At 37.1% G+C, this 20,478-nt stretch overlaps 1 protein-coding gene across 1 annotated transcript; it reads right to left on the bottom strand.

The window, feature by feature from the left end:
• Positions 1-1,362: 1,362 nt before the first annotated feature.
• On the bottom strand, positions 1,363-4,551 carry LOC147502360 (short-chain dehydrogenase RED1-like). The gene is made up of 3 exons (XM_086607189.1): positions 4,076-4,551; positions 2,219-2,378; positions 1,363-1,896 (listed from the first exon to the last, which is right to left on the bottom strand). Exons 1-3 carry the CDS (start codon positions 4,410-4,412, stop codon positions 1,560-1,562), a joined length of 834 nt encoding a protein of 277 aa, XP_086463315.1. The 5' UTR covers positions 4,413-4,551; the 3' UTR covers positions 1,363-1,559.
• Between the last annotated feature and the right edge of the window lie 15,927 nt (positions 4,552-20,478).

The raw sequence follows: 20,478 nt of genomic DNA, 5'->3' as shown, positions 1-20,478 counted from the left end.
CATACTATTCAAATAATGAAAGGTGAGCATAAATGGACTGTCATAATATAGATTCTACAAAAGTACAAAACAGTTATAAAATCCAAGAAAAAGTGTGTCCATATAGATCCAAGGAATGGATTACATGTGAGTATAGTTTTACTTCTGGTCTGACATGGATTCTCTTTACACTCTGGTATATATGGGTTTGCTTGTATTGTCGTTGGTGGTCTGTAGGGCATTGATTATTTGGAAGCCCTTAATATATATTTAAATCTTTGATTCTTATGAGTATGTAAAAGTTCGGTATAGCTATAACTGGTGTGAAAACATTATTGAATGTAAGAATAGATTTGCTGAAATTTTAAGAAAAGTTATATTTGGTATGATTTCGAGCTCAATTTTGGTTTAGTTAGAGTTTGAACTAGTTTTTTTTTTTTTTTTTGAAAACACGAAAAAAAAAGTAAGGTCTGAAAGTCTGCTTTTCAACCCAATTGACCTCGTTGCATTCCGAGGTTTGTGGATATGGTTACGGTGTTCGTAAGTTAGCCTGTCAAAATTTTCTGATTGCAGAAATCCAGTCTGTGTCTGGTTTGGAATCGAGTTTTCACATAGTTAGAGTTAGATTCAAACTCTCGTCAAAACATGAAAAAATAAGTTTTATGTGTCTGTTTTCCAACCCAATTGGCCTTGTCGCATTCCGAGGTCTGTGGTGGTAGATATAATGTTTGGAAGTTTGGTTGACAGAAAACAGTGCGTCAGAAATCAGTTTCTGTGCACTGTGTTCTAGTCCAGTTTTAAAATAGTTGAGGTGAGAGTTAGATTTTTTTATAAAACATAAAAGAGTAAGATTTGGAAGTCTTCTTTCTATTCCAATTAGCCTCATCGCATTCCGAGGCCTGTGGAATTAATTATGACGTCTGGAAGTTTGACTGGCAGAAAACAGTGCGTCAGAAATGAGTTTCTGTGCACTCGTTCTAACCTAGTTTTCGTTCACTTAGAATGAGATTGAGTATTTTTGTAAAACATAAAAAAGTAAGTTCTGTGTGTTATCTTTTCAAAACAAAAATTTGGGGTGTGACAGTGTGGTTGTCCATGCGAGTGAAAGTTGAAAGTTGAAAGTTGAAAGATAGATCCAATGCAGATATCCAAATGAACAATCAGGTGATCATCCATTCATAACTCAAAATATGCATATAAGATGAATACACAATTCAACTTGTCGGCTTATGTTAATTCAATAATCTGATTGTGATTTATGAACCAATTTTCTTCCTTCTGCATTTTATGGTAGGTACAAAATATGCATACCAAACAATCTATTTAAAATTGCACTACGCACCTGATAGCCAATCAAGTTTCCAGCCTGGTAAACTTTCAAGATGCTACCAAAGAAATTAACTACTTGCACTTTCCCAAAAAACCATAGATACAAGTATACAACACTTCTTCAGATGTTCTAATACATAAAAGAAATAAAATCAAGTACTAAATGAAACGCATGAACTTATTTTGTAATTAAGCAGCCATTTAGAAACTATAAAGCGAACCTTCGCTTTAGACGACAGCTGCAGGAGGCTTTAACATTTCATAGCCTTGCTAAGGATAAAATCTCTTATAGAAAGTGGCAGGTGATACAGGATAGCCGAAACTGTGGAATACTGACCATACGTGAACCATGCTGATGGATTCTTTTTCAGAACAGCGTCAACTGTCTTTTTAGCGAACTCTTCAACTGTGGTAGCATTCACAGTGTGTGACAGGGTGGCTCTTGAATGAATGACATCATTAAATGGTTTATAAAGCCTCCACTCAGGCATCCGCTTGTATCTAGCTGCGGAAGTAGTAGCTAAATTTGTTTTTACTGCCCCCAGAACCACACTAATTACATCGATTCCAAAAGTTCGCAGTTCCAATCTGCAAACATATGTTTGTGCAACCTATATCACAGTCTAAAAATTCAAGAATAGAAAAGATTTTTGGACTACAAAGATAAACTATAGACTAGACAAAGTTCATAATCTGCAGAACATCTCAAAAAGATAAGATCCTATATCTGCAACCAGAATTGGTGGGACCTTACACTGGACCAATTAGTCCCAGAGGATGAGAGGACTGTTATGAATTGAGGGAAAATAAGTATGAAGATACTGCTGAGAGAAGTTAATAAATACAACCACATGAGATATATTTAAAATCTTTTGAGGTAAAGAATAAACAAGGGAGAAAGCATTGAAACCTTAAGCTGTCAGTTAAGGCATGAAGAGCAGCTTTGGAAGCAGAGTAAGCACCCGCCCAGGGTCCAGGAGCCAAAGCGCTAACACTTCCAATATTTACTATCTTTCCCTTTCTCCTAGTCGCCATGTGAGGCACGACGGCCTGAATTAACCTCATTGGACCTGTAAAACATAAATGTAAATCTAAACGAGGATTTGAACACCATCTGCAATGTGTTATAGAAAGTTAGAAACACACATCATGTTCCTAAACAACTTTGTTTTGCATCATCATAGTCTCAGTAACTTCAGGATTCATCACATTCATATGTTTTTTCGACCTGTACATTCTCTCAATGTGATTCATACCTCTACGGACTACCAAACCAAGTTATCCTTCCAGTCTTTTACTATGCTCTGGATGCCCTTTTAAAGACCTTGCACCAACCCACTTTTTCGATGTTGCAAATTCACATAACTACATAACTTCATATGTAGTTATTATTTTGATCGAATCTATGTTATATCCTATGGGGAAAAAACATCTACACTTCAGGAGGGTCGGCCCAAGGGTGAGTGGTGGTTCGGTTAGATTCCCCATTTTGCTTCGGAATGTTACTTCCTAGTGGTGATTCCAACAATTGACTCAGAGGGTGTTAGGAACCTTATTAGATGGAAGTCTACCAATCTATTTCCAATTTCAAGCTCTAAGTATCATGTCAGATATGTAAAGAAGCTGATAAGAATTAATGGACATACTAAGGTAAGCAAACCGCACAATTCACAGTGAGGGAACGTTCAACTAGATGTGTTTGTAACTCCTTGCAACAATGAGTACAAAACCAAGGACCACAGAAAAGAGCGTAATATCTAAGCTATCTGGAATGCAATGTCGGAGATCATCTTGCAGGAAGCAGACGTCTAGAGCAACAGAAATCAGCATAGGTGACAATTATTGATCAGCTGAATATATATTAGGCATGACCAAGGCTTGAAAGAGGTTGTTATAGTAGTATAACACTGCCTGGATATATTAATTATCGCCTCATCCCAACTGAAAGCGATGTGTAAGTAATAAAAGAGGATTTCTTTTGCTATATAAATGGGAAAATAAAATTAATTTCCTCATTCTTTGTCTAGAGTTTAGATAGCTCAAGATGCTACTGTTATTATTGGTTTTTGAACCTTGCTTATGACCAATATGCCATTAGAGAGTGGCCCTGAGGGCTGAGGCCTTCTGCCCCACTCAGAAGTCAGAAATAACAAAATGAGAAGTTTCTTGGCCACCTTCCCTACTTCGTAGTACACAACAATGTGACATACAACTTAAGGAAGAAGGTTCCTCAACAATAGAAAATAGCATTGTAAAAAAATCAAAACAGATGCTTCTCTGAAAGATTGTTCAGATTACTTCTTTCATATATGTTCCTTCATTCCACATACTTGGAAAAGGTTATAAACAAATTAAATTTTTTTGTAAGCTAAATACTAGAGTCTACTCTCACAAAAAAAAAAAAAACTAGAGACCAGTGTTAGGTCATTCATAATTCCTAGTTCAGGCTTGCTAATATTACAGCGGATAGATTGATAATATTTATAATAATAATAACAAAAATAATATATATATATAAAAAACAGTATTTTCACAAATTTATCTCCAAGAAATCACTATGAAATATTCAAGAATAATGTTACCTATTAGTCAGTGTTCAGCGTGTTGCCAACCAAAAAAAAAAGTGTTCAGCGTGTCAGATCCAATATCTACATTCACTATATTCACATTCCAAATTCACACATTGAACACCACCATAGTAAAATTCAGACAAATCAATTAATTCAAGAAAGTAAGCAAATATTGAATGATGAGTTGAACAGATTACCATAGACATTGGTATTGAAAGTGTGCTCTAATGAAGAAAGAGGGATTTCAGCCAAAGGAGCAACGCAATGAACACCAGCATTATTGACGACGATATCGATACGACCAAACTTATCAAGCACACTAGTTAAAACATTTCTAACACTTTCATCAGACTGAACATCCAGTTCATGAAGTGAAAATCTAGGATCACTTTCAAGGTCTTTCATTGAAGCCAGAGATCTAGTTGTTGCTACAACTAAACATTTCTTTGAAGCAAAAGCTTGTGCTAGGGAGTGACCAATACCTCCTCCTGAACAACCAGTAATCAAAACCACTGGTTCATCTGAAACATCCATTGCTCTGAACAATACCCAAGTTTCAAAATCTAATCTTTCTTTTGTTTTCTAGAAATTTTTGGGTTGCTGTTAAAAAAAGAGTGAAAAAGAGTGGCAGAATATTCAGTACGTTTGATTTTAGGAATCTGAGTGAAAGCCCAGGAATACTTAAGAAAATATGTATGACAATGACCAATGCTTCATATTTTAAACTTTGACAAGATTGAGACACCTTCAAGTCTCCAACAGTCGACAAATTGGCATTGACATATATTTTCAACCATGCATCCAGCTCAAACATCAGCGCCCATATCTCGGCCACAAAAATCAAAACAGGCTCCATGTTGACAATTTGGCATATATAGCTGATGGATCGGGCAATCTTCTGGCTCTCCTTTGCACATGTAAAATGCCAAATGTAAATTTCATCTTACTGCCAAAATCAAAGTATGTCTCAGTTCATCATACCATGTAAAACATAATAATTGCCAAGTAAAGTTTTTATAAGGTGTGAAGTTCCAGATCATGGTACCACTTCATGATCATAAGCTCCTTCTATAAGATTCTTGTAAGTTGAAAATGGAATACTATGTATAAGGTATTCACCCTAACGCGAACTTGAGATGTAACGTGTATATGACAACAAGGAAGACCAGGTTTGGACACTCGATCAGTTGTTGTACTGTAGGAAGTTCATAGTTTCATGGAGATATGTGTGCTTAATTAACCAGATATGTGTGCTTAATTTAGAAGGTATACTTGTAACAACCAAGGCTCTTAATTAGGTGAAGTTCATTAGTATAGATTTGATTAAGTGCATTACTAAAAGAGAAACAGAATGTATACTTTGGCAATACTTACACGGGAGAGCGGGAGGCGCGGGCATCTTGCCTATATAAAGAGGATGAGGAACTGTTGGAATCTTTTGTATTTCGAATGACTATGCAAATGGAGGAGATGAACAAAGAGTGTTTTCTCCACTTTAGTGCATAGAAGATAGTCCCACATTGGTTATCCACCACTAGCAAGTGGAGTATATGAGGAATTCCTCTACCATAAGGGCGTGCCCTTAGGGTACAAATGATTTTGTGTTAGGAGGGAGGACTCACCCAAAACCACACCCGCCCGCTCGGGTTCGGGATTGGCTTACAATGTGTGGGTAGTGGCTTGACCAATTTCCTAAACTTGTTTTTGCTTTAGCAGCAAGAAACCGACTGCTGTCATTGTAACTTCATTGTTTTCTTTATTCACATACTTCAATCTTAAGGAAAGAATCGAGATGTCTACACCAACAGACACGCCGAACAAAGAAACCAATTCAGGAGTCATGGAGGTTACTTCAAATATGAGGGATGTTGTACTGAATGCTTGCAACTTACCCAATGTGTTAAAGATTGAACAAAAAATACATAATAGAGGATGCTGGTACTCAAAAATATGTTGTGGGGACTTTTCTAAAGTTCCGGATGAGAGAGGATAGAGATGTAACGTCTTAAATCCATGATTTTCATGTGCTAGTTAATGATTTGGCCGAGGGTATTGATTTACCCGAGACCTTTGTTGCTAGATGTTTGATTGAGAAACTCCTCGAGTCTTGGAAATACTATAAGAATAGTATGAAGCATAAACGCAAACAGATGACTCTTGAGGATGTGATCATTCACATTCACATATAGGGAAAGAACAAGACTCGAGATGAGGTGTTGTCTAAGGAATTATATTCAAAAGCCAATATCATTGAAGGTAATCCCAGCAAATCCAACAAACACTCTAAAAACAGAAATACAACAAAAATAAGAATTTCAAGGTCAAAGGCACTTCTTTTAAAAGGAGTGGTACTAGCAATGGTAATTGTTATGTTTGTGGTAAACCGGGACATAGGGTTTTTTAGTGCAGGCACAAGAAGGACACTGATGATCATCCCAATGCTAATTTAGTTGAGGGAGATGATATAATTGCTTTGTTGTAGTGTCACAAGTGTTCATGGCTTTGGGAAGAAGAAACTGGGTACTAGATTCCGGTGCCACCATGCCACGTCTGTGGTGATGTTTGAAGCCTTCTCGGACTACATACTAATGAAAGATGAAAAGGTCTATATGGGTGACTCAAGGTCCATTTCTGTTGAGGAACATGCAAGATTCTTCTAAAGTTAACTTCAGAAAAACGCTTTCACTTAGTAATGTTCACGAGATTAAATCGAGAATCGATTTACAATGTCATTACTAGGAAAAAGCTGGCGTCAAAGTGACTTTTTGAAAGTGACAAGTTAGATTTACGAGTAAGAATGAAAGTTTTGTTGGGAAAGGTTATTGTAATAACAATGATGGTCTTTTTATGTTAAATGTACTTAACAACATTATTATTAATGAGAATGAATCTGTACCTTACTTGCTTGACTCTTTTAATATATATGGGATGGTAGACTAGGACATGTGAATTTTCAGTATATGAAACTGATGAAAGCATGTGGTTTATTGTCGAATATTTCTAATTTTTCTAATGATAAATGTGACATATGTGCTGAGACTAAAGCCACAAAGAAATCTTGCAGAACTGTTTCTAGAGATAAAATTGGATTACTAACCCGTATTCATACGGATTTTGGTGAATTCAGAAATACCATGTCTAGAGAGGGGAAGTTTTATTATATTACATTCATAGATGACTTCTCTAAGTACACCATGGTATATTTACTTAGAAACAAGCATGAGATAGGTGAGATGTTTCTCAACTACAAAGCTGAAGTTGAAAACCAGCTTAACTATAAGATTAAAAGACTTCGGTTTGATAGGAGTGGGGAATATGAGTCTAACCCCACCCCTTCCAGGACTTTTTTTGACAATAATGACTTTATTCATGAGACTACTCCACCATACTCTCCTAAGTCTAATGAAATAGCAGAACGGAAAAATAAAACATTAAAAGAGATAATGAATGCTATGCTTGTAAGTTCTGGAGTTTCCCTAAACTTGTAGGGGGAAGCAATCTTATCTGCTTGCCATATACAAAATAGGATACTCAATAAGAAAATAAGGAATAAGACACCATATGTGTAACGCCCGTATTTTTAAATACGTATTTTTATATTTATTAATTAATTAAATTATTTATTTTCAAAATTCGTCGGATTGGACTCGGGATACGTGGGCCTGGTTTTGGGCCCGAGTCGGTGTTGGGCTTGGGTTTCGGACCCAAGTATATAAACACATTTTTCTAGAAAATAGGGTTCCTAGAGAATAGAATAATGAAAATGGAGGCAGAGCATGAAAGCTGGATTTCTGGAGCGTTGGAGCGCGACGAATCGGGCTAGGAGGATTCGTCGAGTTGTTCATACAGGTGAGTAGCTATTTTGCTATTTCACCGGATTTATAGTTTCCGTGTCACCGTATTATCTTGTTAAAAAGTTTACGCTCATATTTTTAGGTTAAGTATTTTGTTATTAGCATTAGATCTGTTTTGAAACTCATATTGTTCATCTTGTTGAGATCCGTATTTTGTCCCCGCTTCATATCGCTACTAGCATTCGTCCCCGCTCATCTTGAAAAAAATTGGTTAAACCTGTCGAAAGCGACAAAGGGCTCAGATTAAGGAGGCCGCCACTCCCAAACTAAATTTCGTTTTGAACTTGTTTTCTTGTTGTCGTGGGTTGTTTTTTGTTTTGGTGGATTTGTCGGGTTGGGAGATCGGTGGTTAAACTACTTAGGGTTTTGAAATCGAAGGTTACGGTCGAGTTGTATGGATTGAATGGTTTGTAATGATGGGGTGAGTGTTGTGAAGTGGGAGAAAGCTTGAACCGCCGTTAATGGCGTTACTGTGTTACTGAAGGATTTGGGTTTTTTGTATTTATTTTCGTATTTGAATGGGTTGTTGGTGTGGGGATTATGAGGATTGATTGAGGGGATGATGGGCTGTCGATTTGAGGTTGGAAGAACTATTAATGGTGGCCGAAATCTTTTAGATCTAGTTTTTGGGTGAGGTTTGGATGGTATGATTTGGGGTTTATGTGTTAACAAATGTTGTTTGGTTTTGGATGTAGTGTAAAACCGATTTGGTAAAGTTTGGAATAGTGGTGGCCGGATTTTTGGGTGGCTGCTGGTGGAGGAGAATTGGGGAAGATGAACAGTAGATGTCAGTTTGGGCCTTGGGCCGAAATGTTTTAATTTTTGTTTGGGCTTTAGTCTATTTTGTTAGTTGGGCCGAAATTTCAAGGTTTGGTTTGGGCCACATTTCTTTTAGTGGCTAGGCCGAAATTTCAGTTAAATTTTCGGACCACATTAGTTAGGTTGGGCCAGTTCCGTCTAAAGTTTTTGGGCCCGTTTCTGATATTGCATGACCAGTCCATAGGACTTAAAATAGATCCAATTGGGTCAGGTAAAATAAATAAGTGGATGTTCAGACTACCGGGTTCTAAGGTTTGGGCTTGGCCAGTTGGGTCCGAACCATTACCTTGGTCATGAGCCCATGAGCCATACACATTGACCTTAGCCATGAACCATGGCTATGACCATGAACCTGTCGAACACGAAAACGACAGTTTGACTTTGACTAGGACAGTTTGACTTTGACCATCGACCGTTGACTTTGATGGTTGACTTTGACCTTTGACCATGGACGGTTGACTTTCACCTTTGACTTTGACGATGACAGTTTGGCTTTGACCATGACATGTTGAGTTTGACCTTGACCATGAGGTGTTGACCTTTGACCGTTGATAGTTGACTTTGACCGTTGACTGTGAATGTTGACTTTTCCAGTTTTTCATATGTTTGTTTATATGGATATATATAGTAATAAAATACTGTCGGATATTATATAACTTGGTTGGTAAATTATCTAATTTAGATTTGACGTGAGTAGTGTGTAAAGCATATTGGGCTTTGATTGTGGACTGTGGACTGTTTAATTGTACTACGTTTTATGTTGTATATTATATAGACATATGTAGTAATAAAATGCTGTGGAAGCTTGTATAATTTGGTGGTCATTATCTAAGAAAGATTTGACTTTGATGTTGTGTATTTTTGACACGTGACGATATTTAGATATTATGAGATATTATATTCCTAATACGTTATAATAAAAATGTATGTGATACGTTGAAGCATTGTGACATGAGATAATATGCTGGGATATTTATATTAATGCAATATCTTGGAGAAATGTATATACACTCCATTATTATATATGTGAGATGCTACTATGAGGTAGCATAGTATTGGTGAATATTTGCCCACGGGAGTGTGGGGTAGTGCAATAATATATTGGCACGTGAAAGAACGAAAGTGACTATGAGATATAATTGAGATGTTTCTAGATATTATGGCTTAGTGCAATAAGGTAATTGACCTGCACGTGATATAGTAGAAATGTTTATGAGTCATTAATGTATGACACCTGAATAAATTACATAACGAAAATCCTAGAAACGACTACCACAACTCATTGTGATTTGCCCCTTCCGGCGTTTGAGTTAATCTGAATGGCGCGGCGACCCTTCTCCGGCGTTTGATTAAAAGCTAAATGGCCCTCTGGCGTAGCGAATAGTGGCTTGATTATTCCGTTAAGCAAAATAGAACGATGATCATAATATTTTATCTTAGAATAGTGGCGGTGCTTACATAGATTTGGCTTCCGTGTGAGGATTTACGGTGTCGCGGCATCCCGCTCGGGGTGGTTCACATACGGAGTGGCTCATTATGTAAAGGAGGCATGTGGATGTACATGTTGGCGTTGGGTTCTGCGATTGTGGTAGCCGGGAAACTAGGTAAGACATATATCGGCGTGATTTTAGGGACACACAAAGAAAGCCTGAAATAATCTAATTATGGTAATATGTTTGGTTGGTTATTTGTTTAGTTAGAACCTAAAGCCTCGATGGAGGAACTACATGCCTTATTTATGATGTATATAGTTTGTTGTGTGGTTAGTGAGAAGTTAAAAGCCTCGATTGGAGGAACTACTGCCTTAAATTATTGTACTTGAGTATGTTATATTAGTCGTTGAAAGTTAAAGGCCTCCGTGGAGGAACTAACTACCTTGTGGATTGTGTATATATATGTATAAGTATATTTGTATTTTAGGGCTACTCACACCAGCATTGTTTATAATCTTTGACCCGATTCATGTTTGCTTATCGGGTGTGTTCATTCAATGAACATAGTTGATAAGTTTTGCGGAGTTTAGTGTTGAAGAAGGTTGGCTGCTTTGCTTGTGGTTTTGCATTAAGCGTTACATCTCGGATACGTTTTGTTTTCCCTTGAGGTGATATAGCTTTTCAGTCTAGACAATGTTTTTGTATTCTCATTTGTATATTTTAATTAAAGAGTTATTGAAAAGAGATTTGTAACCTAATCTTAATTGGGAATTTTTGTAATGAAGAGGACTTATGTATAATTGAAATTTTTACTTGGTTTTAATTATCATATTTTAAACTGTTTATGGGTTTTTGGAAGTGGAGAGTGCGTCACACCTCGGAGATCGAAGAGTCGGGGACAAATAATGTTTTTCCGAATTCTGTCGAAATTCGGGGTGTGACAATATGAATTATGGAAAGGTCATGTACCTAACCTGAAATACTTCAAAATGTGGGGGTGTCTTGCAAAGGTTCTCGTGACCGAACCTAAAAAGAAAAAATTGGGACCTAGAACTGTTGATTGTATGTTCATTGGTTATGCTCATAATAGTGCTGCATATAGATTTTTAGTAGTAAAATCTGATAATAACCTTATCGATGCTAACATTATTATATAGAGTAAAAATGTTGATTTCTTTGAGAATATGTTTCCTTTGAAAATTGGCATTGAGAGGTTGGTTGCTCTAGTGAACAACAATCAGCGAGATCCGATATTTCCGAACAAGAAATCGGAAGAGTAAAAGAGAGAAAATCCACCAATTTTAGTGATGACTTTTACCGTTTCTACCGTTGATGATGATCCTGTGGACGATATAATGAGGCAATCAGTTCTAGAGATGCACCTTTATGGAAAGATGTTATAAACTTCGAGAACTATATTCGATTATATCTAATCACACATGGGAGATAGTTGATCTACCTCTTGGGATGAAAACCTATATGTTACAAGTGGATCTTCAAAAAGAAACTAGATGGTTCCATTGATAAATACAAGGCTAGACTAGTAATCAAGGGATTCTCCCGAGGAAAAAGGCATTGACTATTTTGATACTTATGCTCCTGTAACTAGGATTTCTTCTATAAGAGTTCTAATGGCTCTAGCTGCTATTCATAATTTATTTATTCATCAAATGGATGTAAAAACTGTATTTTTGAATGTTGATCTTGATAAAGAAATATAGATGCAGCCTGAGGGTACTACTATAGTACCAGGGGAATGAGCAAAAGGTATGCAAATTAGTTAAGTCTTTATATGGGTTGAAACAAGAGCCAAAACAATAGCATGCAAAGTTTGACAGTGTCATGATGTCCAATGGATATCAAATAAATAATGCTGATAATTGTATTTACTTTAGATTTTTTGAAGTGAATACATATGTGATTATCTGTCTATATGTAGATGACATGTTAATCATGAGTCCTAGCATTGATATTGTGAGAAACACCAAGATGTTCTTATCCTCCCAATTTGAAATGAAGGATTTGGGAGAAGCTGATGTGATTCTTGGAATCAAAATCATCATAAAAATGATGATGGATATACGCTTTCACAAGAGCATTATGTTGAGAAGTTTTTGAAGAAGTTTAACTATGATGATAGTAAGCCTGTGTCGACACCTTATGAGGCAAATAATGAACTTAAGAAAAATAATCAACATAGTGTCCTTCAGTCTAAATATGCCCAAATTATTGGTAGTCTCATTTACTTGATGAATTGCACTAGACCTGACATTGCTTATGCAGTTAGCAGGTTAAATAGATGCACTCATTGTCCTAGCAAGGAACATTAGAGTGCGTTAGATAGACTAGCCAAGTACTTGAGAGGAACAATGAATTATAACATACATTTTAGACAAACTCCACCTTTGATAGAGGGTTATTGTGATGCAAACTAGATATTTGATTCTCATGATATCAAGTCTACTAGTGGTTATATATTCAAGGGTGGAGGTGCAGTCGTTTGGAAATCTTCTAAGCAAACCTTGATAGCTCGTTTAACCATGGAGTCCGAGCTTATTGCTTTAGATAAAACAAGTCTTGAAATTTGAATGGCTTAGAAACCTCTTGGCAAATCTTCCTATTGGTACAAAAGCCGCCTTGGTATACCTATGCATTATAGCTGTCGGGGCCTTGATAGTAAAGGCAAAGAGCAAATTGTATAAGCAGACATATACGTCTAAGATTACAGTCTATAAAGCAGCTGCTAGAATTTGGAGTTGTGGCTCTAGATTATGTGAGGTTAGAGTTAAATTTGGCTGATCCTCTGACCAAACCACTTAGCAGGAGGCAAGTGGTTGAAACATCAAGGGGGATGAGACTTTTGCCTAAGATAGAGGGCGACACTGACGGCAACCCCACCTTATGTGATTGGAGATCCCATGAAGTAGGTTCAAAGGAAAAACAAGTCACCTAGTCGCTCTGGTATACTATCGTCTTTTTTTAGGCGTCCCCCTATGTGAGATAGTATTTTTTGTATCGTTGTATAACTTGAATTGCAATGAGTAAGGATGAGTTATTTTACTCTTATTGGTATCCATAGTCCATTTTATAATGAGATAGTGTATTTTAACTGCAATGTACACTTGATGGATATCCACCTATATGAATGTAGAACTAGGTCGGTTCTTATGAATATTTAGGCTTGTATCTAGAGCATTCATGAAACACAGGTAGCGCAAGGCCAAAAAGCCCAACACCGCAGAACTGACATATAATGAAAGAGTAGTGTGGGTGCATGTGATCTATTTTACTATAAGGGAATGTTGGTTCAAAGATTTTTTAATCCACCACTTTCACGTATTATAAGACATGTTACCCTATGACCGGTTCAAGCCGTAAAAGCACCGATATTTTAGGCATTACTTTTCGATTCTCTCTGGCATTTCGTTAACCTATTTCTTTTGTAATATCCTATTCCAAAATAGTGGGGGACTATTAGTATTTTGAAATAGTGGGGGTTTGTTGGAATCTCTTGTATTTCAAATGGCTAAGAGTATGTATGCAAAGTGGAGGGGATGAACAAAGAGTGTTCTCTCCACTTTAGTGTATAGAAGATTGTCCCACATTGGTTATCCACCACTAGCAAGTGAAGTATATGAGGAATTCCTCTGCCATAAGGGCGTGCCCTTAGGGTACAAATGTTTTTGTGTTAGGAGTGAGGACTCACCTAAAGCCTTTACACATTAGCCATGCCCCAGTCGCGTCGCCGTGGGCTTGGGCTTGGGCTTATTGTGTGTGGGTAGTGGCTTGACCAATTGCCTAAACTTAGCCTCTTCTCTTCCTCTTCTTACTATAGCCGTCAAAGAGAGTTATACTGTCATTCTAGAGAGCAGCCTATTCGAGTGCAAGTCAGTTTGCTAAACTATTGTATCCTGTGAGGAAGACGCCACTGCTACCTTTCTGCACCACTAGAAGGGGCGAAATCTTTCCTTAAGGACAGCCTAATCCGCACCTTGATTGGTTGTTCCCTGTTACTACTGTCCTTGTCACTTCATTGTTTTCTTTATTCGCATCCTTCAGGAACTACGTTTGACCTCATTCAAGTTCCCCCCTGAGAGAGAGCTGAGCTTGATACGTAGGCAGTTCATCCATACGAACTCAATCAATTTAATCCACAAACTGCCTATATTGGTAAGGTTTACCAAAAACAACCTTTACAACCTGTATAACTGTATTTCGTAAGTTCATTTCATTTAAGAAAAGTAGTGCACTTATAGGAGTAGTAAACAATGTGTACAAATGTGTGGATGCTGATTAGAGGCTCAAAAACGATGTTGATGGCAATTGCAATACTGCATACTTACTCAGGTATACATGGAAGATTGAATTTGTTTCCTCGAATGCCACAAAACCATCAGAAGAAGGCCCTATCCAGAATTTGTAAAAAGAAAAATTGTACTCAGAGACTCAGAGTGACACTAATGGTGGTTGCGTACGATTGAAGCAGTAAGAGAGCTCGTTTGGTAATAGCTCTGTTCCTTGCTAGCTCAAAAGTGACAAAATTCCTTTGTGTGCTTCCTTTCGAGTTCAAAAGTGTTATAAAATTGACACTAATGACAATCTCCCCTTCCTGCTGTCACACCCCGAATTTTGACAGAATTCGGAAAAACATTATTTGTTCCCAACTCTTCAATCTCCGAGGTGCGACGCATTCTCCACTTCCAAAAACCCATAAACAATTTAAATATGCGGATAATTAAAAACCAATAAAATTTTAACTTAAACAAAAGTCCTCTTCATTACAAAATTCACAAAAAGATTAGGTTACAAATCTCTTTTTCAATAACTCTTTAATTAAATTTACAAATGAAAATAAATACAAAACATTGTCTAGATTGAAAATCTATATCACCTCAAGGAAAAACAAAACATATCACGAGATGCAACGCTTAACTTATAAAACCACAAGCAACAACCAATCTTCTTCAATACTAAACCTCATCAAGACTTATCAACTATGTTCATTTAATGAACACACCCGATAAACAAACATGCAAATCGGTCCGACATTATAAACAATCTTTGGTGTGAGTAGCCCTAAAATACAAATTATACTTATACATATATTTACACAATAAATAAGGCAGTTAGTTCCTCCACCGAGGCGCCTTAACTTTCAACGACTAATACAACATCCTTAAGTACAATAATTAAGGCAAGTAGTTCCTCCACTGAGGTGCCTTAACTTTCCACTAACCACACAACAAACTATTCGCATAATAAATAAGGCATGTAGTTCCTCCATCGAGGCTCCTTAGGTTCTAACTAAACAAATAACCAACCAAGCATATTATACGTACCGCATTTCATGCTCAATTACAGAGTGGGTCGTCTCTGCCCAAGTAATTAGTTTGACCCACCCTTCTGCAAAACCAAATACAATCATCTAGCTAAAGATATATCATTACCCAACATATTACCATAATTATATTAATTAAGGCTTTCTGCTGTGTCTCTAAAATCGCGTCAGTATCTATGTCTTACCTAGTTTCCTGGCTACCATAATGCGCCTCCCAAGCGCCGAACATGTACATCCACATGCCTCCCCACATAATGAACCACTCCGTGCTTAACTACCCCCGGGATGGGATGCACGACACCGTAACCCTCACACGAAAGCCATATATGTAAGTACTGTCACTATTCGGCATAAAATATCGCGCATCTCGTTCTATTTTGTGAACGGAATAATCAAGCCACCATTCGGTTACGCCAGAAGGGCCATTCAGCTTTACTGAAACGCCAGAAGGGCCAATCACATTACTTATGCTAGAAGGGCTATTCAGATTCACTGAAACGCCAGAAGGGCCAATCAAATTGCACACACCCACACAGGGCAAATCACATGAGTTGTGGTAGCTAGGTTCTAGGATTTTCGTTACGTAGTTTATTCAAGTGTCATACATTTATGACTCATAATCATTCCACTATATCACGTGCAGGTCAATTACCTTATTGCACTAAGCCACAATATTTAGAAATATCTCAATTATATCTCATAACCACTTTCATTCTTTCCGTGCCAATATATATTTGCGCCGCACACTCCGTGGAAAATATCCACAAATATTCTACTACCTCCTAGTAGCATTTCACAGATAAAATGATGGAGTGTTTATACATTTATTTCTCCAAAACTATTGCATTTAATATATATATCCCAACATATTATACTATGTCACAATTGCTCCAAACGTATCGCATAATATTTTTATTATAGCGTTTTAGGAATATAATGTCTCATAACATTTCAATATCGTCACGTGTCAAAAATACCCAACATCAACGTCAAATCTTTCCTAGATACTGACAACCAAATTTATACAAGCTTCCACAGCATTTTAGCATTTGATTTGTCCATACAATTTAATATATAAAAACGTAACACAATTAAACAGTCAACAGTCCATAATCAAAGTCAATGAATCTAAGTCCGTATATAATTTAATGCTCATAAAAATATATATATCAAATTCTTATTATCAGAATTCCCCTCCAATTACGTGCCAAATATTTATATGCCTTACGTATTACTCACGTCAAATCTTAATTAGATAATGACAAACCAGGTTATATAATTTTCGACAATATTTTATTACTATATTTGTCCATATAATCAAATATGTGAAAATCTAGAAAAGTCAAAGTCAAAGGTCAATGGTCAAGCGATCAAAGTTAAGCGGTCAATGGTCAAAGGTCAAAGTCAACACATCATTGTCAAAGTCAAACATCATTTTCTGTGTTCGACGGGTTGTGGTCATAGCCATGGTTCATGGCTAAGGTCAATGTGCATGGCTCATTGGCTCATGACTAAGGTAATGGTTCGGACCTAAAGCCAAGCCCAAACCTTAGAACCCGAAACTCTAAATGTTGAAAAACCCAAATAGTTCTATTTTAAGTCCTATGGATGCCCAAAAGAAAATATTAAACTCGGCCAAAAAACTTTAAATCGAACCGCCCAAAAAACAACCGAAGTTTGCCCTGAAATTTGAACCCAATCAAATCAAAACAAAAATGAAACCGACCCAACAAAACAAAATAGAAAAGGGCCCAAACAAAACACTCTAAACTAGCTAAAGGCCCAACCACTTAAATTAGATTTCGCCCAAAGAAGAAATAGAACCGGCCCAATATAAATATAAAGTTTTGGCCCAACCAATTTAAACTTGCTAAGGCCCAAGCCCAACCCGAAATTACTATTCATCTTCTCCAACAGCCTCCACCACCAGCCCAAATTTCGGCCACCACAAGCTCTCCTCCTCCTCCAACTTCATCACATCGGTTTAACTCACAAACAAAAACCCTATAACTTTAATTAAGGCATAAACCTCAATTCCTTAAATCTAAACTTCCCCAAAACTAGATCTGGACATAAATTTGCCACCATTAATGGTTCTTCAAGCTCCACTCGGCCTGACCCCACCCAATCAACATCAAACCAAGAAATACAAAGTCATGGCACAAGAGTTCAACCACCAAAATCGACAAAAATAGTTCAAACTATATTCTCGGTGTTTTGTTTGGGCAAGCCCATTAACATTTGTTCAAGCTTTCTCAAGCTTCAAATGACTACCCAACTCTCCAACACCAAATCGGCGACCCTCATTCCAAACTCAAATCAACAAAGATAACACAAACTAACGGTTCAAATAAAATCATAACGCCCTACGGTATCCGCGATCAAATCTGAGAGGAGGATTCTTTTCTTTGGGGCTTTAGCGCCATTAATCAGCCCAACCGGTTCGCCCGGCCGGTTCAATTACAATTCGATATTTCACTAAAGTTTTAACAACACACGGCCGAACACGCCGGAATAAAACCGGATAATGAGCATTATAAAAGCGTAAACCTATACACCCGATACACGAAAACTATAACCCGGTTGAAATAGCAAAAATAGCTACTCACCTATAATAAAACTCAACTCGGCGAATTTCTACCGTAGTGCAGCGGGGCTCAACGCCGAGCAAACAAGCTTCTAGCTCTACCTCCATTTTTATTATTTTTTTATTTCTAAAACCCTATTCTCAGAACGATGTGATTATATCTTGGGTTCAAAACAAGCCCCAACACAGGACTCGGGCCGAAATCGGACCCATGTCACGAGTCAATCCAACCAATTTTAAATAATAATTAAATTAATAAATTAATAACTAAATACGTATTTTAAATACGGGCGTTACACCTGCATTGCTCCTAAGAAACGAAAGTTATATAATAAAAAGGCTTAACCTGGAGACAGAGCGCCTCAACAAATTGAGAACCATCTAGTGATAGGTTTCTTTTATAAATTGAGGTGTAATAAATTATTGAATTTGTATGGATAGTTGAATATGTCAACCTTGCACATGAGCTTGTGGGTCACTAGTGCGGGTTTGAAACTCAACGATATCTATGGAGTTTGCATTTTGTACGTACTCGTGCAATTATTTTAAACATTCTTCTGGCCTGGTGGCTATAGCTTTCAGTCCAAATTTCTCTATGGTGGGTTCTTGACTTCTTGCTCCTTGCTCGATTAGACGATTAACCTTCACAGCTGGTAATGATGGATTTCGGGCCAGCTGGACAGAAACGTGGCAACTTAGGTGGACGGTCCAAAGCGAAAACAAGTCTTCGTGTAGGTGTCTCTTTTGTATGATGTAGAGGTCATAAAACTTTAGATATCGACGTGATTCATTCTGAGGTCTTGGACCTATTTCCTAACTCCTAAGCAACATCCCTGTCCCTGATATATAGAGGCTTTAAATTTATTCAATGAAAATAGATTATATCTGCACAAAACATAGATAATTTTATCATTTATAACACATTGGAACGTACCAAATATAGACGGTTGATTTTCATAGATTATTATCAACCTAACAAAACAAAGTTGTTTCCTGACTCGCGGCTGGGATTGAGTTTCAGGGGTATAAATCAAGGGTTGCCATGTTGCCACGTTGGATTAGGAATTAATTAGAGAGGTTAATTGTGAAAACTCATCGTCTCTTGGTTCTCACTTAAGAAAAAAGAAAAAAAAAACCCAAAGGTTTTTCAAAACAGCGAAAACATTATGGTTTTCCTTCGTTCTCTCTTCGTCCACCTCTTATCCGTGGGTGTTCTCAATTCTCAACTCTTCATTTTCGTGCACCAAACCAGGTACCTTCTCCATATCTCTTCGAAATCATCTTGCTTAATCATCTTATTCCGTTTTTTTTTTATTGTTCTTTTGTGTGTTTGTGTGTTTGCAAATTCAATCATATTATTTAGCAAATTATTATTATTATTATTCCATATTCACATTTTTAACGATTTGAGAATTATCTGGCCAGAAGAAAAGATTTAAAAGAGTTCACAGATGAGGTTTTTCTCCCTTTGATAGATCTGACAAAGCTTTCGTGGAGCATTTATTGACGTTGCTTAAATGAAGTCTTGCTTCTCCATACAAAACGGATGGGATCCACTGATTCGTTCGAATACATCATATAATAAACAAGGGTAGATTGGTTGAAAACACCTCCAAGCAAGAGGGACTGGGCCAGAACCAATTACCGCCGATCAAATGAGTGAACTTTCTCTTCTTGGGTCTATTCATTTGGCATTGTCCTAGGAGCAGAAAGTCTTTCCTTTTCTGTCTCACTACTTGATGGAAGAAGATTCAGTAACTGGATTAGATAACTTTACAATAGATATGGAACCTCCATCTCTTTCTTCATTCACCACCTTTAACCGATTTTCATTGGGTATATCATATCGATTGCCCCTGCACCACCTATCTTCGGAAGTGAGGCGCACAAAGATCTACACTGATTTAAGAATCGTATACGATGAGTGAGCACATCAAGTCCGAATTGAACAACGGCCGATATCGCAGCGGCGGAGTGCCCCATAAACCGGACGAGAACGAGAACATTCTTTTCAGAACCATCACTTGCCGGATTGAGATGATCTTACAAAGTTTGCTACATTGGGAGTGGAATCAGCCGAGTTGTTTACTAATGCTATTGGTCTAAAGTTCTTTTTGTCAATTGTTCCACCGAGGGCCGATATGTTATTCACTATTAGGTCTTGAAAATATATGATTTTCGTCATCTTAGAATATGGCTACTTAAACGCTAACACGTAAATTTGTCTTCTTCTTCTTATTTATTGAATTATCAAACTTCCATTGTTTTTTATTTTTGACTTATCACATTGTTTGCATTCTTAGCTTACTCTGCGGATGAAGTGGATTCAATCACCAAGGATATTCGTAATTTTGTCAAGCGTAAGAAAAACCAAAGATGCTTCTTCTCTCGAGGTAAGTCTCTTTAAGTCTGTTTACTTTCCTTTAGGTGTATGTTTGATTTCTCTTCAAAGTAATCAAATCTAATGGAGAATTTCATAAAAAATAAAAATAAAAATTGGTGGAAGTTTTATGACGGATTTTCTTCTTCCTCGGGTCAATTTGTAAGATGGGGAGGGGGTTGATCTGGA

Source organism: Coptis chinensis, chromosome 4 (assembly GCF_015680905.1).
Source record: "Coptis chinensis isolate HL-2020 chromosome 4, ASM1568090v1, whole genome shotgun sequence".
In the NCBI taxonomy this organism is placed as follows: Eukaryota; Viridiplantae; Streptophyta; class Magnoliopsida; order Ranunculales; family Ranunculaceae; genus Coptis; species Coptis chinensis.
This window is presented reverse-complemented; position numbering and strand designations above follow the sequence as displayed.

Excerpts from the sequence above, each read along its gene's own strand:
- LOC147502360 (XM_086607189.1), bottom strand. The coding sequence starts at position 4,412 with ATGGATGTTTCAGATGAACCAGTGGTTTTGATTACTGGTTGTTCAGGA. Across the intron at positions 2,379-4,075 it reads TTTCAATACCAATGTCTATG|GTCCAATGAGGTTAATTCAG; the intron begins GTAATCTGTTCA and ends TATGTTTTACAG. Across the intron at positions 1,897-2,218 it reads GCCTTAACTGACAGCTTAAG|ATTGGAACTGCGAACTTTTG; the intron begins GTTTCAATGCTT and ends ATATGTTTGCAG.